A 22962-nucleotide genomic window follows, 5' to 3' on the forward strand; every position below is an offset into this window, starting at 1 on the left:
GTAATGTGTGATCCCTCAAAAAAAACACGAGACAGCAGCTTTAATCAGACAAGACAGCTTTGGATGTTTATTAATTCCAATGGATTGAATGACATTTGTGAACCAAGATCACACACACACACACACACACACACACACACACACACACACACACACACACACACACACACACACACACACACACACACACACACACACACACACACACATCCCACCAGAGAGCCAAACAAAGAAGTAAGATTCCAAGAGCCCTTAAAACACCTGTCAGTAAAATAACTTTCATTCACAATATCAAATCTTTACAGTGTTTTTTTTAACCAATTCTGACATATAATGTAAACATTTCGAAGAACACACTCTGAATGTTGTTTCCATCACACGTAAACTACAAAGAGCTCCATTGAGTCGATTCAAAATCCATGTTTATAGTGCTAAAACATGGATTTTTGCACTCTCTAGTGACCAAGTGTAGGAACATCATTGTGTAAAATCCATTTGGGTTTCACAGTTGTGCTAAAACGCCAATGCAAAATGTCCTTTTCATCTATTAAGACTTAAAGACTTAAAAAATTATTATAGATATAAAAACTGAAAACACTGTGTTGTTTCTGTTCTCTGACTCAGATTCTATATAAGATGGTAACATTTTAAATTCCAGCTCCTGTATCACTTACAGGTCACATTAACAGTGCAGTGAGAAAGTACAGTGTGGAAAGTTTAAACACAAATGGCTTTCTCTCTGTGTTAACTTGTTCATTTGCCACAAACGTAAACCTTTCTCAAACAGTCTGAACAAAGCAGCTTCTTTATTTCATTTTCATTTTATCCTGATAACATAAAGGAGCTGAAATATGTGTTACAGAATACAGTACGTCTGCTTCGACTTTTTTTTATTGCACAATACGTGAAGCTTGTAGGAGCCTCACTGACCAGCCTTGTCTACTGCATTAACTCCTCTTTTTGCCCCCCCACCACCTTTTTTTCCTCCTCTGCCAGGTGATGGGTACAGCTTCAACTGACCTGTGTTAAGGCTTGCATCAATAGCAACGATTCGCATTCAGGAAGTAAAAGTACAAATAGTACTAGTATCTCCTGTATGGCTGTGAGTGGCAGCAAGATGCCGATGCCGATGCCACGCCGAAAAAGAACCAGAAGGTAACACAACAGATATTCAAAAAAATCTGTTTCCATCAGCCTTCAGCACACCTTCTCTGTATTGATACAGAACCTTACATACCTCAGGTGAGTGTAGAACCCTTTTTGCAAAATGTGATATTTGTTTTACTATTTCCACTCAGGCTTTTAATGCACAAATTAAAACTCAGCATTAAAAACAGGTGGTTGGAAATATATGTACTAGCTAAACATACCATAGACTGGCCGAGCTGTAAGATCTGCAGATCAGATGATGTGAAAACCACCAAACTAAAAACTTCTGATGTTCCAGCTCACCTTCATCACCCTCCTTCTAGCTACCCTCCACACCAATTTGTCCATCATCTTTATGACATTACTCTTTAAAAATATCAGCATTTTCTTATTTCCCTTCTTCCAGTCTCTACTTTATTTCCCCCCTAACCCTGATCGGACATCAGCAAACCCCCCCCTCCCCCCTTCCCTCCCTCTCTCTGATGGGTACAGGACACCAAACACATGAAAAAGGGGTCAGGGTCTTTTCCCTGCAACAGAATGAATTTGGCACATGATGATCGGCAGCCTGACGGCCCCAGTCAGGTGAGGGCAGGATCACTTGAGTACCTCGTCTGTGCTCTTGAACATGAGAATGGCATTGGAGATCTTGAGGGCGGGGCCTAGCTTGATGCTCATTATCTTCACAATATCAGTCTGGGTCAGCAGCAGGAAGGCCTCACCGTCAATCATCTGGGAGATGCAGACACAACAATGGTGATGCAACTGGACGAGGAGCTGATAGGTCAGGAAAAGGATTGTTTTGTTTGCCGGGGGTCTCCTTTTTTTGTGTGTAGCATTTTCGCTTTTATTGGACAGTGACAGCGAAGAGGCAGACAGGAATACTTTAAACTGAAAGACACTTAACAGGCTGTTGTTTACACTGTTTTCATGTCTGTAGCATGACTTTAAATACTGCAAAGGACTGTCTACACTTGAATACGTGTAATGCAAATGTGACCTAATATTGTATTCGCACACACTTGGTGGTCTCACCTCTTCTTTGAAGAGACGAGCCTGGTCTTCACAGCCGATTAGATTCTGGACAAACATGAAAACCTGTGGCACAAACACGTCAGATTTCAAATAACCAAACCTGTCAGAGAGAGAGAATAAATAAATCTATAGGTAAGTGATGAGGTTTGCTCACCTCTTCAACGCTCCATGCCGCCACCTGGCTGGCGTGAATGCCCTGAACGCCGGGCAGCAGCTTACAGTGCTGCTCCCAGCACAGAGACAGAGTCCTGTCTGACTGACTGCTCAGAGCCGACATGAACAGTGACGGATACACACCCTCTGAGGACATGTCTGAGGACAAACACCCACGCACAAAAACATGCTTGGATTCAGCTGTTGTTGATTTATGATCACCTGGACAAGTATTTCAGATTGAAACTGCCAACAGGTCTTTTTCACAGCCTACATTTTGACACATCATAGCAGAAAAGGAACAGGTGTAAATAGTTGATGGCTTTATCCCATTTAGATGGTCTGTCTTAAGTGGGAAACTCGAGGAACAGAGCCACCTATTTCATCCCTAAAATGAGTTTACTGCAGAGCAGCAGACTGTGTTGCATCTTGGGACAGATATGAGCCTGAAACAACATTCACACCTGCAGGTGACATGAAAGATTTCCACTGAAATCCATTCTAAGCTCCTTAAAGCAGGGTAAGGCTACAGGTTTGACAGGCGGACACCCCTGAAGCTGCAGAGTAAAATCCTCTCATCAAAGTAGGATATGTGTAGTGCATTTAGAAAACTCACCCTGGTAGTCCCTCTGCTGGTTCTTCCTGTATTTGGGAGGACGGCCAATCCTGATAACAGAAAATGAGATTAATGTGGACGTGCACGCACGCACGCACGCACACGCACACACACACGCACACGCACACACACTTTTACCTGCCACGGTAATGGGTCTTCTTGGTCCTCTGGCCAAAGAAGAGGGTCCTCTTGCACTCTGAGTCTGACAGCTCGGCCTTCAGCCTGCCTTGGTTACGCTCAGCCAATGGGCAGCCGGATATGCAGTGATGGGCAGTAAAACGACCGGTCACGTGGCCTGAACCATCGCAACCAGGAGTTGGACACTTCCTGTTTCAAAGATAGAGACCCGCAGTGCATTTTAAGGAGACTTATTACATTATTTCAAAACTGTTTTCTTCTGCTTAAAACTGATGTCAGGTTTGATGTGTATTTTGAATGGTTAGCCTAGTGAAAACCCCTCCATTAAATGACCTGAGGATAGAGAGTTCAGCTGACCTGTTGTGGAAGCTGTACTTGTTGGCTCTGGGGTGGCTGATGGGTTTACAGGGAACAGAGGAGGGGTAGGTGGACTGGCCTATAGCAGGAGGATCCCTCACACCTAAATACAATAAAATACACACAGATGAAAACCTCACACGTATACAGGTTATGTTCACAAACCCTCTTGCAATGTTGCAGTATGGGAGATTATGCCTACAGCTAACAGGTAGTGTAACACCAAGAGACCTTGTTCACAGTAGACATTTAACATGACACAGCAGGAAAAGCACAGGTGTTAAGCAATAACATTAACAATGGCTCTGTTTGTCCCAGTAAGTCAAGACAGTGAGTCAGCATGCACAATACCAGGACCCTGAAACTGAAGCAGCTAAATGGAATTCAGCCATTGTTACTTTTTTAGTAACACCTGTGCTTTTTTCCTACTGTGACTAGTCAAAATGTCTTCTGCGAAAAAGGCCTATTTACAGCAACACATACTGATAATAACACATGTATATATATCAGCATAATATATGGAAATAAGTTCAAAGAAACTGGCAATAAAAAGAGGAATTAGTAAATTATGTGAAAAATGTATAAATCAATCCACCCAAAAAAGATTATTATTATTATTACAAATAACAACATAGGTGATTTAATAAATAAGCAACAGAGTAAATGGTAGAATTTATCAATGCAAATATAGTTTAAAGGGGGAAACTAATTGGTGAATTCATAGTGCAAACAATGACACAGGTGTATAAATACTTAAAAGAGGGTTTTTCTTCTTTTTTTAATAGTTAAAAATATATACAGTATTAAAAGAGGGGTTCTCATTTTAATTAACATTTACAATTGGTTTCCCCTTTTACTTTTCCATTTGCTAGTTTAATTTTAATGTACATGCAGGGGCTAAATTTAGCTATGTCAGAGCAGATTTAATGCTAGTTATCAAGAATAACTGATTTGAATTTTGAAGAAAATCAACTTCCAGTTTTGACTGAAGTGCTGGTTGCTACCATGGGGCTGCAGTGTTTTGGTCTCCCGTGGGGGAACTTTGAGCGGGTGATTGGTCGCCTCACACCAGCCTGCTGGGTGGATGTCGGGGTGATCTGAGTCCATCCACTCATCATAGACATGACTCCAGCCGTCATAATGGACCTGAAGGAGGAATAGAAATGAAAAAATACTGTACATGCGCACACACGCTCAAAATGTACACCGCTCAACTTGTATAATGGGTCCAGGGTTGGTTAGAAAGATGTACATTACAGTATCAGTACATGTAAGCTCTTAATATAAAAAACTATTTGCCCAGGGCCACAACTGACAAGTACACTTGGTTTAAGCTGTAATGGACCTGAGGGAGCTTAACAAACATTTTAAACAATATCACACACATACAAGATCCTAACCTTCCTTACCTCAGCCGTTTATACAAGCTGACAACACACACGCAGAGTAATACCTTAATGCGATGAGTCTCGACTTCCTCCACTGTAGCCACTCTGATCAGACCAGGACTTCTCTTGTCCACAGTCTCCAGTTTCATCTGAGGCTGGAAGTTGTGTGCCGCACGCTGGAAACAGAGCAGAGGATGATGGGAAAACACATTAACTTGTACGTTCAGCTAAACAACCAAACATGTCAAATATACTTTCCATAAAGCATTGGCTTCACTTGCACCAAACATAATGTCTACTATCCTATTTAACTTGGGGCATTGTATGCCTTTTATCAGATATTTTACAGTCGAGAGATGACAGGAAATGAGGGGAGAGTGAAAGAAAAATGACATGAAACAAAAAGTCCTTAACCAGACTCGCATTAGAATCTGTTATATAAACACCTAAACTGTGCCTAATGTACTTACTGCAGCACTGTTAAAGATCCGTGAGCTGTAATGACCCTCACAATATACCGTAACTGATTTGACTAGGACTGTAACGAACCATGCTTCCCATGATTTTTAATTACTTTGACATTTTTTAGTCTTTTTAGTCTTTTAGTCTGGCTTTGCCTTCTCTGTCACTGCTGTTTCCTGCCAGCCCATACCACAGATCCACATTACAGTTAGGTGCAATCATTTCATATCATACTGTGAATTGGATCAAAAATGGTACATTCATTCTTTGTTCTCACCACTTTAAAGGCATCAGCGGCCACCGCCTTGGAACCAGTCTCCTCCAGGTACTTAGACCAGGAGAACTGGCCTTGGTCTGGGTAATCTGGTGCAGCAAAAAAAAGTCAGTAAATACAAACATAACAATTCATCCCCTATACCTTCTTCTTATTTGTGCTAATCTTTGTGATTATGTTAAAGTTCATGCTCAAAAATCCATCGAAACAAGTATATTTCAGGTACACGTATATAGTGTGTACTGTATGAATCACAGTTTAATAGAAGAGAAAGGAACAATATGACAAGAGGGATAAGTGGGCAGAGTTGTTTTAAAGGTAATGACCCATGTTATGACTACGAACATGATTAAATTAATGATTAACAGGGAACACACTGGTCACCTTGGGGTGGTGTTAGGGGGAGGTCCCTCTCCTGGCACCAGCCAATAGGGTGAATGTACGGACTGCTGGAATCACACCTGCATATTTTGAAAAACAACATTGTCCAGCCGTTTGATAGTTTCATTGTAAGAAAAGGTCAATAACTGGCGGGTTTTTTAAGCTGGTCACTTTGATGCTGAAACAGCTTTAACTGTAGGTTTTTCTGATGCCTACCGTATTTAAAGATTTATACTAACACTGATTCAAATCACTAAATGTAATGTGAAAGGCCTAACTCATGATGACAAACCCAGAGAGAATTATCAACCAACTGTACAGCTCTACTAAACTCTATCTATCCTTTTAGCTCATTGTTTTGGGTTCATGACACCTTAACTGGTTCAGTTGCAGCGCCATCATTAACCCAGCAGCAGCAGCTGTTTCAACACAGTGAATACAATCCTGTATGCTATATGAGAAATAACTGTATAAGACCAACAGAGTTAGCAACTAGTGAATGAAGTAGAGCATTATATATCTTATATTAAATATTCATCTCGTGAGCAAAAGCACAACTCCATAATGAATGTTACCGTTTCTATTTTAGCCACAACAACTCTTTATAGTGATATATGCCATGGGTGTCGAGCTGTTCTTCCCCTTAATGGCCATGTTTAGATGAATGCAGTCGTACTAAACCTGTAGTTCGGTTCATTTGGTCCGGACTAGTCTGGTGCAACGGAAGTACATTTCCAGGATAAAGCCTGGCATCCTGTATTTGCCCCTCCCCTCCTGCCATCTCTGTGTTACCCTTCTTAAAATCCCTTCGCTAAGAGAAACAACAACAACAACCTGCGAGCTAGCAAGCTACACGCTGAAAATGGCAAGTTTTGACAAAAATTTGGATTGTGCAATAAGGCGGGCTTGCTTGGTTCTTTCGGTAAATGACAGTAAAGATTTACTTAGAATATGTTTACGGCATATACTATCTAACAGGGACATGCTGGCATTCTTCAGTCATTTCCTAAAGCCCATTACATCCCCAATGATTTTTAGGCTTACCAGTAGTCGTATGTGTCATCCCAGTTGTCAAAATGAACCAGGAAGCGGTCGTCCACAACATCAGTGACGGTTGCTACACAGATGAGGGAGGGGTTCATACGGTCGACGGCCTCCAGCTTCATTCCTATCTCGAAACTGCACTTCACATCGATCTTAACAGAAAGCAGAAATATGAGAAAGTGCACATAAGGAAGTAGAGACAGACAGAGCTGCGGACCAGCTGATAAATGTTAATAAAAAATTAAAAGGAATTGTAAATATTAATATTAAACAAATATCAGACAGGACATCGGGCCTGACTTCGGCACTTTGGGTCTTCAACTATCGCTTTCTACTTAAAGTGAAAGTGTTTTCTGAGAGAGATAAAAGGTGCAAATTGCTTAAAAGAAATCAGTCTTATTATAACTGTTTCCCATAGAAGTTTTCCCAACCCTAAATCATACACCTCATCCATTCATGCTTGTAGATAATACAACTACCGTATATTATATAGTGGCAGTTACCCTCCCAGGACTGGCAAAGAGTTCTTTGGACGCCACTTGTGCTTTAGTCATTTTCAGGTAGTTGGTCCAGGTAAACTCTTCCTCTTTACAGCCTGCAGGAGCAGAGATACAGAGAGAAGATTGAAATGACTCGTACTTTGTAAAAAAAATCCCATAGTTTGACATTTTTGGAAATACCGTAAGCTTATTTGCTTTCTTGCAGAGAGGTGAAATAATTGATACTACTCTTATATTTGTTTGTTTAATATGAAGCTACAGCCAGCAGATGGTTAGCATAGCTTAGTATAAAGACAGAAAGGGAAAAAAGAAAGGGAAACAAACAAAACAAACAACAAAAAACAAAAACCACCTACCAGCATTAACACTTTATATATTGTTTGTTTAATACATTAAAAAAAGTTGGCTCATCAACTTCCTGGAATGTTGTCGTCAACGTGAGGTTGCCAGGCAACCAGCCGAGACTCCCGAATGCTACCGCGCCCGGCCAAGAAATAGTTCATTAGTGACTTTTAGAGGTGCTGGTAGGTGGATTTTGTTACCTTTGGACAGGGTAAGTGAAAGTGAATGAGTGTATTTCCCAAAACGTCTGAAGATTTATCCTGTGAAAGGTTAGGTTAAACACAGTCTATATCCTTGACGTTCCACTTCCGGGATTGCTCCGTTGCCGCCAGAAAATCTGCCGGATTTCACTCATTTAGGCCGGATATCCGTTGCCTTGGGCTTCCTTTGTGTTAGCATTTTAAACTCTGGTGGATTTATGAGGACTAAGGTTAACCTTTTCTCAGATCTCTGCAAGTTAAATCCAGACAGTTAGCTAGACTATCTGTCCAAGCTGAGTTTTTTTGTTGCACGACTAAAACAACTTTTAAACGTACACATGTTCCACCAAAACAAGTTCCTTCCCGAGACTATTTTGCAGCGGCACCACTGCTTTTCTCCGGTGCTTAGCACCGCCAAAGACGAATGTGATTGGTTTAAAGAAATGCCAATAAACCAGAGCACGTTTTCCTCCCATCCTCCAATGCTACGTGTAGTAGCCAGACCCTCCCCCAGCGCGCTTTGGAGGAGGGTCTGGCAAAGCGAGGCTAGGTTAAACGTAAATGAAGGACAGGTTTATTTGTCCGTGCTGTCTTATTCTCTTTAGATTCTATTTTCTCTTTACAATATGTCCAGAGTGTTGTGACCTCTGACCTTTGGGAGTGTGCAGTTTGTGTCCTGTGCTCTCACACCAGCCTGTAGGGTGGATGTCAGGAGAGTTGGCATTCACCCAGAAGTCATGGCAGTCAGAGTAGCCGTCAAAATGAAGCCGCAGCCGGTATCCACACACCTAAATGATGACATCATACATTAGAGAAACGAAAGCAGGCTGGAGAAGGCGACACCGGGCTGAACTTCTCCTGCATGCAAAGCAGCCTGTGAGTGAATGATGTTTTTTAAATAATCTGCCAGGCCATTTAGATCCATCGAGCATGTTTATGGTCGTCTGGCTCACCTCGGCCACAGTGAGAACGAAGTACATGGACGGATGCTGCGGGTCTATGCCTTCCAGCTTCATCCCCTGCTTAAAACCATTCTTCACTGTTGGCACTCTCTGGGTCTGGACACATGGGATAATAAAAAGATAATATTTCCGCAGAGATTGACATAAAATTATGTGAAAATAAAGGATGTAGGGAAATTGAATCAGGAAAATGAACAAATAACAGTACAAATAGAGTACAAAAATGGAGATTACAGAGTTTTTATCATTCTCATACTACTCTCCTCGAACAGAAAGTCTCTTTAAGACAAAGCTTGTGTTGTAAAAATGTTTAGATTGTAAAAAAAAAATTAAAAAAAAGACTCCCTGAACTCCACACTCCATAACAGAATAAGAATATTAATGTATGGCCTTCAGCTACATACATCTCTTTCTACCAGGTAAATTAACATTTCTCATTTCCTTCCTTAACAATGCCGCATTATTTTTTTCACTCAGTGCGATAGATTTGGCCCTGTGCTATTGGCAGAGCTGCAGTGGTAGTAAAAAAGAGTAGTAAAAAACCATGGGTATACTGGGTGAACCTGTGTGAACATAGCAGTAGCTGATCCTGAAAACTACAGTCTGACTATTGAACTCAAACATACCTCTTGGAAAAGCTTGTTGGGCGCAGCAACAGCTTTGGTTTCCTCCAGATAATGAGCCCACGTCCACAGCTCTGTCTTACTGTCTCCAGCTTCATCAAAAATATAAGTGAAGTAATTAGTTGATTCATGTATGTAAGGAAACCGGGAAAGGAAATTAATTTATTGAACAGAAACCCGAAAATAAGTCATGAAGGAGAAGGGAAACAGACTCCCTAAGCAGCTAATGTTTGAAGATCTGTAAACATTTAAATACAAGTTCTGAGTTAAAATGTTCATCTTAAAGCACTTCCATTCCTTCCCATTAAGGGAAAAAAAATGAAGAAAAGAAATAAAAGTACTTAAAGGTCGAGAAGGACAAAATAAAAAGGTATAAAAGACATACAGGGGCTGGATTACTTGACACTAAAACCCAATTCAATGCAGCAGCCCTATAATAAATACAACTCACAACTGTTTGATAAGTGTCAGAGAGACACTTATTCAACTTCATAATTTGTGGTGTCGTTGTATGGAATTGCATTATGTTTTCAGGGATATGTAATTATGACTTGACATTACATCTGTGTGTAAGGGGGAAAGGAGGACGGAAGAAAAAACAAATACTGCAAACAAATGAGAAAAAAGTGCAAAAAGGGATGAAAGATGATAAAACGGACAAAGGTAAAAAAAGACAGATTCATCCAACCTCCTCTGATGTTTCTGCAGTCTGCTTTAGAATCATCATTTTTCTCATCCTAAAAAAACATGTAACATATCACACGCAAGTAGAAAGCCAATACAGTCACGGAAAATACTTTCAGTAATGATATGCCATATTCATGCTCATCTGACTGAACTCATCAGATATGAGAACATCTGGCTATCTCTGGTAAGTTAAAGGAAAATAACATGCTGTCCCACCGTGCCTTCGATGTCAGAGTCTTCCTCAGAGGGACTCAGGTATTCCTTCCTCTTCCTCTTCCTCATGGGCTTCAGGTGATCGGGGTTAAGGGAGGAGACCCTCCCGCCTGCTGGCACCTTCTCTATCCCGACACTCCTCCTGAGGTGCAGAGAGGACAGGTACAGTGTTCCTCAGGTAGAAACACATCACCAGACTGTAGTCTGTTTCCATATTTTCTATTATCATGGGATTTATTTCGACCTTGTACTCTCCACTGCAGGATTTTGTAGTTTCCTTGCACCCTATTTGTCTCAATCTTCAGTAAGTGATTTCTGTGTTTCATTAACCCAAAAACAGCCTTATAAACAGTATGTGTGTTATGGTTGTGTATGTTTCTGTTTCCTGTTTTATTTTGGTAGTCAGTTTTTCGGTCTTGTCTTGTCTTGTTTAACTTCCTGTCTTTTGGTTTTCCCGCCTTTGTGATTGTCTGATGTCTTTCACCGGTTTCCCAGCCCTTGTGTCACCCTTGTTTACTTGTGCATTAATTATCTGTGTAATCTTTTGTCTGTGTCAGATCATTGTTGCTGTTCCGTGTATCTCGCTTGCCTCTGTCAGTGGATTGCTTGCCACTGTTTCTGTGTTTAACCTGTTCCTGTTTTTTGGGATTCTGCCTGTTCCTGCTTTTGTATTTTGCCTGTGGGTAGTTCGTAGTCTACCCTTTTTTGCCTGCTGTATCCAGGACTCCTTTTGTTTTTTGGATTTTCATTAAAGTAAATCCTCAAGCTTACTCGTGTGTCTGCCGTCTCTGCATTTGAGTCCGACATTCCCCTTTTCTACATGACAATGTGTGCCAGGATATGTGAGTGAGCATAAATAAATGATTGATTTAAGAGTGTTAAAGACTGTGTGCATGATTATGTTCACATGTGTGTATATAGAGATGCATGTGTGAGCATAAAGGAGAAGCAGCATACTTGTCAGTGATGGCCTCTCGGCGTAACTCCTCTGTGTAGGTCCGCTGAGCTCTGGGATCATGGATCAGTTGTCCCAGTCCAACCAGGACTTCAGGTTTGACCGGCACCAACCTCTCTGGCTCCACAGCTGCACCTCTCACAGAGCCGACAGGGGCCGACACATCTGACATACAAGAGACTAGTTATTAAAAGGCTACAGGTGACGACTGATGATACAGGTAAAAACTCTGCTGTTCTATGTCTCTCACTTTTAACAATTTTTCAGCTGGACTTTTTTCCAAACGTGAGTGATGCCTGGTTGATATTTTTTGCAGCTGCACTATCTTCATTTGTCAAGCGGAGCTCTGCTGCAACTGATGTAATTATTGCTCAAGTGATCACTGGAATACTGCAAATAACAGTGCAGCCATGTATAGAAAGTAACAATCCTTAAAGGAGACATATCATGCTCATTTTCAGGTTCATACTTGTATTTTGGGTTTGTACTAGAACATGTTTACATGCTTTAATGTTAAAAAAAATTTCTCATACTGTATATCTTAATATACCTGTATTCACCCTCTATCTGAAAAGCTCTGTTTTAGAGCCTGTCTCTTTAAGCCCCCCTCCCAAAAAGCCCAGTCTGCTCTGATTGGCTTGCAAGAAATATATGGTGCAGTAGTTGTGAGTGTAGATACTCAAAAGGGGGTCCATATATACTAATGAGCCTGCTTGTGACATAGGAAGGGGAGCCAAATCTGAATGGCTTGTTGAATCTCATGTTTTCTGATTAAAGCTATAGTGCATAGTTTCTGCCGCCCCCATGAAGAATTCTAAGTAATGACGACAACAACACTGTCAGCGCGTCCACATGATACAAGCCTTCTGAGACCGCCAACCGTAACGGCCGTTCATTAATATGAAAAAGTTATGCACTAAAGCTTTAAGGCAGCCCACAAACTGAACTGATTTCACAGTTCAGTTTGTGAGTTGGTAGGTACTCCAGATACACAAATGTATGTGCACAAGCACTGAAAAAGGGAGTTTTTCATGATATGTCCCCTTTAACTACCATGACACCAGGCAATACACCAGGAAATCAGATAATTTATTGCTATCATACAAAAGCTTTATCCATCAAACGAGGGCTATAATATAGATGTGATACATCAAAAACCAAGGTGCTTCAAGGTATCTAATTTTGTATAAGGCATTAAACTGCAGTATTTTGTGTTCAGTCCCTGACGTTACTACAGCCTTATGTAACCATGACTCTACCTGGCTTGTCTGCTAGAGCAATTTCTGCGTCAGCGGATCTCCCAGAAGTCCCGACTACTGGTGCAGTGGTGCTGCTGGTGGTCCCTGGGGCGATCAGTGTGCTCAGCGTTCCCACGTCACTCACACAGAACTACAACACACCGTCACTCCATCTGTTAAAATTTTGTCTTAATGTGTGATGAATGATGTTTTGTCTATTCAACCATTTTTCCCTCAAAACAGACAACAGACAATTTTGAAATATGTAATGTTTCCATGTCCCTAACCTGTTCCCATGTTAACACACCCTCTTTTTAAAGTGAGAATACATGCATCACATTTTGTTTATCTAGTAGTTTAGCTTGTTACGGTGGCCTCCTTTATACCATGATTTAGATTTCCGCTCACCAACAGTCTACAAATAAAAAAGTTCAATTTACCAAAGTATGAAACAGAAAAAAGTAACAAATCTACACATTTGACATTAATATTCAGTATTTTTACTTGATAAATGACTTTATGTATAAATCGGATTATCACAGATTCATTTTCGGTTAATCCCCTAATCATATCAGCACTAATCAATGTAATATGTTTTTCATAAATATTTGCCTGTTTCCTGACATTTGACATTTGTGCACCTCGTTTAGTGTCATCTTGCTGCAGTAGATGTTGTAAACGAGGGTTTCCAATGATGTGAGTTATTCTAACTGCTGTGGGAATAAGATTATTGAGACATTACCAAGTGAGCCACCAGGACAATCTATAAAGCGCTTTAAGGAGAAAACAATCAAGTGAAAAACAACTTAAAATCCTCTCGATGCTGTGAGGGAACTGTAGCTTGTTGGGCTGCTACACCAGGAGGAACAAAAATATAGTTTAATTTTTACAACAAACGTTTAAGCCAGAAATGTCACTTCACCTTGAGGTTGCTGCTGGGCAGGATGGCCATCCCCTCCTTCCACTCTAGAACGTGGACGATGCTACAAGCCCCGCCCACCTGTGCTGTCAGGGTGGGTGGGGCTGTCTCATTGGCCCTGCCTCCTTTACCTGGGTCACCGATGGCAACAGGAGTCACCTCCAGCTTCTGATGGCCGGCAGCAGGAGCTGAAAAGAAAGATGCATTCAAATGCATGAACTTTCTCTCTACCTTATGATACAAAAAACTGAGTTGTACCATGTTGACATATTAGCTTGCGTTACTAGAGACCCGGGTTTCTTCAGCTACCCTACATACAAACATTTAAAAGAGTCCTCTACAGATTTAGCATTGCACTCATGTAACATTGTCAGAGTCACGATGGACACTTTTTAAGTAAGTATCAAAATTGATACAGCCGAACCAGGGATATCGTCTTTTTTATTTCACGTGTTTCTCTTTCACTGACAAAGCCTGGCGCCTACATTACCCACTATGCAACTAGACTGCCGACAGTTCGTTCAGAGATTCCGGTGTGTTAAGCTAGTAGTGGCTAAAGTAGCCTTGAGCCACTAGTCCCAAACAGAGATGAGGAGCAGAGAGGTCTGGTAAGCTCACTTCTTTTTAAACATGGAGTCTTCAGCCCCAACCAACGATGACTCAATTGACATCACTTGAGGACGCAGTTCCCTCTGGAGCCACAAAAGGCTTTATACAACATTTTTCACATATGTAGTAAGACCTGTTAACACACTTTGATTTGTAAGTTCCTCTTTAAGTTCAAGTTTCCAGTAACACTTTATAGCCATGTTCATCAGGCAAATAGCCTTTGTGTTTGTTTCAGTGCAGAAACATGGTTATCACTATATCTTTACCTGAATTTCTTATACCTTTTAATATCTTATGTTATATCTGAATACTGACTCAGAGCCAAGAGAACAATCCGGTGCAAGTATCTCCTTTTAGATATTGCATTTTCACATCAATAAATCATAATGTAAATATTGAGACATACAGTTAAAGTTCAGCTACCAAGGCACTCTGATCCTTATGCTCTCTTTTGAATGTGATCCTCAATTAAAGGAGATCAGGGTCTTTAACATGGTACTTTCTGACACAGTAGCTTGTACTTGCATCTCAGAGTTAAAGGATGGTCTCTGTAAACCCATGGCACCACCACACTGCCACCCTCAGATCTGTGCTCACCTGGTAGGAGGAAAGCCGTAGTGGTGTGGGGTTGGGGCCGAGCCTTCTTGGCCACACCATCACTCCCACAGACAAGGATGGCCTCGCTGGGGGATGAGGAGGACGGGTCCAAAGGTGTGCGATCGGGTTCTTTGGGTGGAGCCTCCATGTTCACTTTGGCACTCATAACGTTACTCCGGAGCGCTGGAGAGCAAAGAGTAGCCTATGAGGAACAGTAAAAAGCAATGCTCTCTGGTGCAAAGAATTACACAAGTAAACACATACACTCAGTGTTGTAGTCAAGACCACCTAAATTGAGACCAAGTCATCACCAAGACCGAAGTGTGTGTGTGTGGGGGGGGAGGGGGAAAATGAGGTGGGAAATGAGTCAAGCTATTGGTTGCATTTGAAGCAGGAAGTTTTACATCCAATCATAGTGATTATGTTAACACATACAATTAGACAATGCACAGGCAACTTAGGGATATCCCTGAAGTTGTGGTCTTGACTGGTCTTGAAATAAAATCCAGAGTCCTATTTATGCGAGACCAAGACAAGAGTAAAAGTAAAAATGTGGTCGATTCCGAGACCTTTAAAAAGTGGTCTTGAGAGCGGTCTTAAGACCAAGACAGATATCGAGTACTACAACAATGCATACACTATTAATTAATTCCTACTACGGTGTAACTCACTAACCTGTACCTGTCAGATGCTTAGTACCTCACGTGGAGTGAGTCCAAAATACAAGTCTGCTGCCTCAGTCCACTAACCAGTCAAGACATCCTCTTGCTGCTCATTGAAGACTTTTTGACTGCTGTGATGGCCAACACAGGGCAGCTGTGTTGATCCTCTTTCTCTGAGGTTTTGTAATTTCTTGCAGTATCTGCTTAATGTCACATGGCAGATAGAGTACTCTTTGGGGCAGACCTTAATATCCTTCCCCACCTCACCTCATCTGATGCAATTTTTAGTATGTGAGCCAACACACCCCTATCAGTTTTTTTTATGATTAACAATTGCAACATGATCACCCCCCCCACCCTTCATCATAACCACCCACCCAGATAAAAATCAAGAAAAAACGACAATATTCAAGACCATACAACAAAAATAACAAAATAGACACTAAACTATAAACCAAATAAACATATGTATAAATGACACCACCATAAGCCCATCATACACGTCTCTCCCCAGCACAAAGCTTCCTAGGAGCCCTCCAGAAATACCTCTATCAGTTTTTGTTACCAACGGTCTTGGCATTAGTGTTGGCGAACAATTCATACAATTAATTATATCTTTTTTGTTAATGAACTGAATCACTTTCTAAAACAATCCATTCATTTCTCAGTTCAGCTGAGCAGGATAAATGAACGGTTAGTGATTCAGTACACTAAAAAGAACTGCTTTGCCCATCACTGCTTGGCATACTAAAAAAGTAACATTACTTTCATACCTCAAAATCAGTGTTTTTGATGACCAACATTTTTAGATTATATGACCACAGAGCCTTTTTTCTCTCCATGTATACCTCCTACTGCCTTCAACTGTTTCCTAAAATGGCTCTGAAACATAATGGATTAAGATTTATCAAATGTAAAACCACCAAGAAAAATACTTGAGGATAATTCCAACTTAAAAAAGAAAGAAAGAATAAGTAACTTTTAATGGTGCCATTTACAGAATGACGACAGAGGTAGAGCCTTTCTCCATCAACAGCCATGACCCCTTGTGACTTTTTAACAGCCATCCATTACCTCCAAAAAAAATCAAGGCAATGATGGGGACTGAAGCTTGTGCGTAAAAAGCCTAAGTACACACACACACACAAAAAATACATTTCAGTTAAAATGGCGGAGGCAAAAAAACATGAAGCAAAAAAATGTATAAAAGCGGTCTCGGAACCTGTGAAAATCCCATTTAGTGAAAACTGAACCTTGTCACCCATTCCGGCTGCATCCCAAATGAATGAGCAACATTTCCACCCTACAACATAGCACGTTAGATATTTCAGAAACATCGGCGCGACTGCTTATTTTATTCAAAAGTATCCAACTTTAACCCGATAGATTAAACGCGTGGCATTATCAAATAAAGCTTAGCCTATATATTTTAAGATGGAAAGCTTTGTGGTTGATTATATCCCCAATGCCAAAACGCTTCCCCTCAACAAAAAAACACATTTACACTTGCGCCTTCAAACCGTATGTGTACGTGAAAGATGTTCGTGACTGCCACAATTAGAGTAAAATCATAAATGAGAAATAAATTCGTGGTTGCAGATCAATTCGCAACTGAAATTTGGCTTACCAGCTATGATCTCCTGCGGCTCCGGGGCTCCGACTGCGCATGCGTGGGCCCCCAGTACAGTCAGCGCTCGTAAGCTATAATACCTAGACTTCCAGAGCAACCGCTCCACCTTCGATAGGCCTATATGAAAATAATGTAGTGGACTATCGACTACTCTGGAGACCGGAGCTCGACCGCAAAGTTAAAACAGCTTCTGCCTACATCTGCAACACGATCCGGTTCATTTATCAGAAAAGAGCCGCCGGTTAATGATAAAGCATTTATTATATAATTAGCAGGATATAGGTCACGTCGATACTGCAGTCAGTTTCTGTAATGCGGACAAAAAGCAACCTCACACGGCAAGATTTTTTTCAGTAAGATCTTTAATTGAACATACAATAAAAAAGGACAATTTTCTGTTAGATCTCATTAGCATGGAAGGAAAAAAAAAAGAAAAAAAAAGTGTTCCACAAATGGAGAGGGGGGTGCATTCAGTCAGTCTGATGGTGGTCGTTATGAACCCACAAACAGACCCTCCAGAGATTTTAAATGATGTACCTTGCAAGTACAAAAACTCCAGTGCTAGCTGCACATTTAAAATGAGCATAGGCTTGACAAAACCCTTAACCCTTGTATTAAACTTGCAGAAAAAGAGATTAAATACAAACTGAAAATGACTCAGGGGGACAATCAGAACGAATTAGGAAAGGCGAGAAAAACGGGACATTGTATTTGAGTATTCCCACCTTGAGGCCTCGAAGCTCTAGGTAAACAGAAATCTAGAAAGTAAAAAGGGTCTTCCATAAATTTACCTGCTCAAGGTTACAAAAACCCAAATATCGATAACAAAAGGGAAGAAATCAGTTCAATGCTAATCACACGGTCTATGTACAAGAGGTTAAAAGGGGGTCATAATTATAGTCCACCTACAATGCAAGTTCAAACATGAAATACAAACCCTTATTTATTTTTTTTGTAAATATGCAGTTCAAGTTCTTGCATCCCAGTTGTGCATTTTAAAATGCCCCAAGACATTAAGATTGGCCTATTCCTTTAGAAAGCAATTGAGACTGCAGTTCAAAAAAGGGAAACCGCTCCAAGGCTGTAGCCAAATGCTACTTTTCTCTCACAACCACGCAGTTTCAATGAGCATGAAAAAACCAGTTGCATCAACCAATGGCTGAGGGACGCTCCAGACATATATGGACTAGGGACACTAAACAATGCTAGTAAATTGTATATACCTACCAACCAAATAAGATCTGTTGCAAACTGAAATGCATTAATAAAATAAAGACAACTCAACTTTCGCTAAGCAACAGTTTTTGATTCAAACAAACTGGTTGGTGTGACATACCTACAGTTTACCAAGCAAGTTGAATTATTTGGGACACTGACTTGAACCATCTCACGTTGCAGGTCTATAGATTTTAAGACTAGCACTTCAGTTTTTGAAAATAAAAAGGAAGATGTGATTTTTTTTTGGAGTCGACGATTCATTGACCAAAATTATTCCAATAGGTAGCCCTCACTGTGGTGCATCCTCTAATAAAACTGCATCTTAAACACCTTTAAGACAAGTGCACACTTGGGAGGAAAAAGTAAACAAGCAAGGAAGCATAAGCCAGTATGACAACACTGCTCATTATGTACAGCATAGGGATCAAGCTCAACAATGCCTCCTTTTTCGGATTTCTCTAATTCTGAGAAGCTGATCTAGACCGTGAGCGAGACCTTGAGCGGGACTTTGAGCGGGAGGCTGAACGTTTCTCCCTGGACTTAGATCGGCGGTCTTCTTCGTGTGGGGATGGGGAGCGGCAAGGAGATTTGGCGACACACTCTCCTATCCCGTTCTCCATGGGGGAAGCTGAACGACTGCGGGACTTCTTGTGACCAGACATATCCTTGGATCTACTGCGAGAATCCCGCTCTGACTTTACCTTTGAACGACTCTTTGAGCGGGATTTCGATTTCCGGTCGGCTGAATGGGACTGGGATTTGTGGGAGCCTGAACGAGATTTAGACTTGCGGGAACGCGAACGGGACCTGCGGTTGCGAGATCGCGATTTGCTTTCTCCTGACTTGGAGCGAGACTTCCTTCCAGATCTGGAGCGGGAGTGGCGACGTCTTTTGTTGCTATGGGAACGAGACCTGTAAGGAATAAAGAAACGCACATGTTTTACTTCATGCTTTGACTGCACCAATGCACACCTTACCTATAAATGACAATACTTTAACTGGAACTGTAATCTGTATTGCAGTCTTTTTATTTTAGAGAAGACATTCTCACCTGGAGTGGGATCTGGAGCGACTCCTGGAGCTCCTGCTTCTGCGGCTCCTACTGCGGGAGCGGCGGTGACTACGAGATCTAAGGATGGCAACACAAAGTCACAAACCAAACTACTGTCAATTCCTGTGGCAGATATCGGTGTTAAGAGTTTGTTAGCAACACAGAGGATACAGAAGACCTTAGCGTGTAATTTCTTTTCCAAAAAGTAAAGCGTCAAGAGCTTATTTCAGTATTCCCACCTTGAGCGGCTGCCAGAGTAAGACCTTCGTTTGCGAGGTTTGTCCTCCACCAGACGAATCTTCCGTCCGTTGATGTCTGTACCGTCCAGCTTGTCAATGGCCCTCTTCATGTCGGAGTGGGATCGAAACTCAATCACACCCTCATTTGTGCGTTCCTTGTGTGCATCTGCATAAGTCACCTCTCCTGCCTGACGCATGAAGTCCTGCGGGACACCAAAAATGAGGAGAGAAGAATAATCAAATTTACTGACAATCTCATTCTGTCGGAACAGTTACAGCGTAAATCAGCTTGATCTAACAATGCAAAGTTATCTGAACCCCTGAGGAAAACAACGGCTTGTGTTCGAACATGTACCTTGAGGTCCTGCCAACTGCAGCGGCTGGACAAGTTCTCCACGATTAGACGGTACTCTGTACGGACTGGAGGTCCATACTTATCCCTGCCAGAACGGCTCCGGCTGCTGTAACCGCTACCTTTAAAAACAACAGCACGTGAAAAAAGTTAGAAACGACAAAAGTGGCCAAGAGACAAAGAACTACTGGCCTTGGTTATCAAATGAACACAAGGCAGTGACTTGCCAGATAAAAGTCCAAGGGGGTATAAATTTGAACTCAATTATGAAAGGAGTCCCTCTGATCCCATTTTCAAACACAAAGCTTCAGATAAGTCATCTACAGGCCACTGCGCGGGCTCTTTCTATTATTTGTATTGTACAGCATTTTGATGTTGTTCTCTGCTGCAAAGAGCACCACTGCATCTGTTTCCGGCAATACAAAGCCTGTCTTACTTCGGTACATCACACTGTGATGCTTAAGCTGCATAAACAAATGAACAGTGATGTTCTTTCAAGACCGCCGAACCCTGTAACACAAACAGAAAGGAAGTATCCACATAGGTTGCGGCCAAGGACACTGTTCAATCAAATTGAGAAAGAACGGTGTAAAGAAACACACCAATCTTTTGGTATTTGACCAGATGTCGGTCTGAAATTTTGTTTTCCAGTTTTCTGACTTACAACATTTTTTGATTGTAAGTTCTTTACTTGAGCCGCTCCAATTATGTTTGCTGTCAACATAGAAACCAATGGCAATCCTCACCATCACCCCTGGTCTATTGGCAAAAGGATGCTGTCATCATGGCTTCCGGTTAGGTCAGCCAAGGATCAAGGGGGGGCAAAGGTCACACACACATTGTAAGGTGAAAGCCAAGGCCAAACGGGACAGGCAGTCATCTTAGCCAGTCATCTTTAGCCTCAATGGACTCTCAGCCTCAGCCCGCAACTGGACTCTTTCAAATTGAAACATCAAGGACTTTTGTTAATGTTGAATATAAAAATATATACCAAAGTTAAAAATACACATTTCACATGAAAATGTAAGTGTAGTCCTAATAATTAAGCTAAACTATACTGGCTAGCTTTGTAGTGATCATGTGATTAGCTTTCGTCTGTGGTGCAAACTATTTGGAATTGCACTCCTTCAAAACATTGCTCACCAAAATAATGATCATCCAAGAGAACCGCAATAGGAAAGCCTTGCTTTCAAACTATCTTAGCTAATGTCAACTCTACAGCCTGAGTTCTGCTATTTGAGGGCTCTGACTTGCATATTGTTGTTCCACCCCATAATGAACCACAGACCAATCAAGGGTGGCCCATGATCACTAGGGAGGAGCAAAAACCAGCAGGTCACCAACCCTTGATGGTAGAACATGAGAACTGTTCAGCAGGATGAGGCCGAACACGCAAACGAAAAAGTTAAACTGAGCAAGAAGAATGTTGATCAGGAACCTCTCCGTGTGGACGTACTTCTACATAAGTTAACATTAATAGAGTAAAGTACCTCTATAAAAAAAAAAAGCAACTTTTTAAGTTTGCATGCAACCTGAGCCATAGTAAACGTATAGCCATATGATTAAAGACTTCTGCTTATAACCGTGATAATGTACCTGAAAATCAAGAGTCAGTTAAAATAGTAAAATATCTATGCAAGTCTGTTCATTAGCGCCAGTATGAAACCAACAGCTCTCTGTGCAGTCCACATCGTCACTTCACCCCAAGGGGAAGGGGAGGAGAGGGCATCTTGTAAAAGACTACACTTACTGCGCCCACCACCCCCGTAACCCCCACTATGGCCATCTCGGTCTCGCCGCGGGCCCCGGGCATGTTCGACGATCACCCGCTCCCCACACAGCTCCTTTCCGTTGAGCTCGTACACGGCATCGTCGGCGTCCCTGTTATCCTCGAACTCCACGAATCCATACCTGGGAGGGAAAACGGAGTTTAAATGTAAAATAATACAGCCACATAAGTCATATCAACTTGAAACACGCAATGTGTCCATTTACATTAAACCAGCTAACGTTAGTTACGGTGAGCTGGGCCCGCTAGCTCCGCGGTGTAGCAAACACAAAGACGCCATGTTGGCCATGCGACATTTGCCACACGAGCAAGACGCAAAGTTGATAAATCAAACACAAAAACTAACGTCACATGTTATTTTCCAACAAAACAAAGTCGCTGGTTTAACTTTACAAGCTGATTGACTGCAGGGAAAAAAAACATTTGCTTAAAAGCAAGCATTGTTTCTGCACTAGCGTTGACGTCGTTCACATTAATGCTAACTTAGCTGAAAAATACCCGCGTTTGTGTTTCCACCACAAACTCACCCGTTTTTCAAATCGATTTCCATGAGCTTTCCATATCCGCTGAAAAATCGTTGGATGTCTTTTTCGCGGACATGATAGCTCAGTCGTCCAATATACACACGAGGCATGATTTCTCGCCTAACGTTATTCTCGACTGTTCTTCAAGACGGCTCGAGTCGTTACCAAGCTGGGGCCAGCTGCCTGCCGTTAGCACTGTGAGCGATGGGGACAAACTAGCCAATCAACGCGAAGCTAACGGTCGGAGATTTCCGGTATTATACTTCAAATTAAAAGCAATTAAAAATTATTAAATGTTCCTGTTTATGCATTTTATCACATACTGATGGGATGAATATGCCTTCAAGAAGTTCAGGTATCCAAAAAAAAAAACAATACTAAAAGCAGTTTAAAGCAGTAATAAAATGTTGGCTATTTATAATAATTTAGATTATAACTACTAATCTTAGTACTTCGTTTGGTATTGGGTGATTGATACATGATAATATTGTATGATCTTAGTGCTTTGCTTGTAAAATATGATCCAGCAAAGTGTCTAGTACAGTCTAATGCCAGTTTTAAAATAATATAAATCAGTTATACTACAGTAAATATGTACTTTCAGCCTCACAAGCATTTAGCAGCGACTTAAAATACTGTTTTTTTGTTAATTAAT

The 22962-nt window shown here is 41.3% G+C and overlaps 2 protein-coding genes and 1 long non-coding RNA gene across 3 annotated transcripts; 1 reads left to right on the top strand and 2 right to left on the bottom strand.

The window, feature by feature from the left end:
• Positions 1-1632: 1632 nt before the first annotated feature.
• l3mbtl1 (L3MBTL histone methyl-lysine binding protein 1) lies at positions 1633-15019 on the bottom strand. The gene is made up of 21 exons (XM_078253927.1): positions 14843-15019; positions 13640-13824; positions 12739-12868; positions 11482-11644; positions 10528-10666; positions 10313-10361; positions 9628-9716; positions 8993-9097; positions 8692-8827; positions 7501-7592; positions 6998-7149; positions 5957-6033; positions 5576-5661; positions 4902-5012; positions 4426-4594; positions 3449-3551; positions 3092-3280; positions 2954-3003; positions 2339-2496; positions 2185-2247; positions 1633-1881 (listed from the first exon to the last, which is right to left on the bottom strand). Exons 1-21 carry the CDS (start codon positions 15006-15008, stop codon positions 1747-1749), a joined length of 2547 nt encoding a protein of 848 aa, XP_078110053.1. The 5' UTR covers positions 15009-15019; the 3' UTR covers positions 1633-1746.
• On the top strand, positions 11008-13359 carry LOC144520261 (uncharacterized). Its single transcript, XR_013502200.1, has 3 exons — positions 11008-11366; positions 11521-11699; positions 12755-13359. It is a non-coding gene; the product is annotated as an uncharacterized LOC144520261 (long non-coding RNA).
• A 2459-nt stretch (positions 15020-17478) lies between the features above and the next one.
• LOC144520690 (serine/arginine-rich splicing factor 6-like) lies at positions 17479-22510 on the bottom strand. Its single transcript, XM_078254603.1, has 6 exons — positions 22311-22510; positions 21745-21905; positions 19998-20116; positions 19643-19845; positions 19404-19481; positions 17479-19264 (listed from the first exon to the last, which is right to left on the bottom strand). The coding sequence occupies exons 1-6, from the start codon at positions 22415-22417 to the stop codon at positions 18811-18813; spliced, it is 1122 nt and encodes a 373-aa protein (XP_078110729.1). The 5' UTR covers positions 22418-22510; the 3' UTR covers positions 17479-18810.
• Between the last annotated feature and the right edge of the window lie 452 nt (positions 22511-22962).

The sequence above is a fragment of the Sander vitreus genome, chromosome 7, assembly GCF_031162955.1.
Source record: "Sander vitreus isolate 19-12246 chromosome 7, sanVit1, whole genome shotgun sequence".
Classification (NCBI taxonomy): domain Eukaryota; kingdom Metazoa; phylum Chordata; class Actinopteri; order Perciformes; family Percidae; genus Sander; species Sander vitreus.

Coding starts and splice junctions, on each gene's coding strand:
- l3mbtl1 (XM_078253927.1), bottom strand. CDS start 15,008: ATGAGTGCCAAAGTGAACATGGAGGCTCCACCCAAAGAACCCGATCGC. Junction 3,281..3,448: donor AAGTACAGCTTCCACAACAG/GTCAGCTGAACT, acceptor TCTTTGAAACAG/GAAGTGTCCAACTCCTGGTT. Junction 3,004..3,091: donor AAGACCCATTACCGTGGCAG/GTAAAAGTGTGT, acceptor TTCTGTTATCAG/GATTGGCCGTCCTCCCAAAT.
- LOC144520690 (XM_078254603.1), bottom strand. CDS start 22,417: ATGCCTCGTGTGTATATTGGACGACTGAGCTATCATGTCCGCGAAAAA. Junction 19,482..19,642: donor TACTCTGGCAGCCGCTCAAG/GTGGGAATACTG, acceptor TGCCATCCTTAG/ATCTCGTAGTCACCGCCGCT. Junction 19,265..19,403: donor CGCTCCAGATCCCACTCCAG/GTGAGAATGTCT, acceptor TATTCCTTACAG/GTCTCGTTCCCATAGCAACA.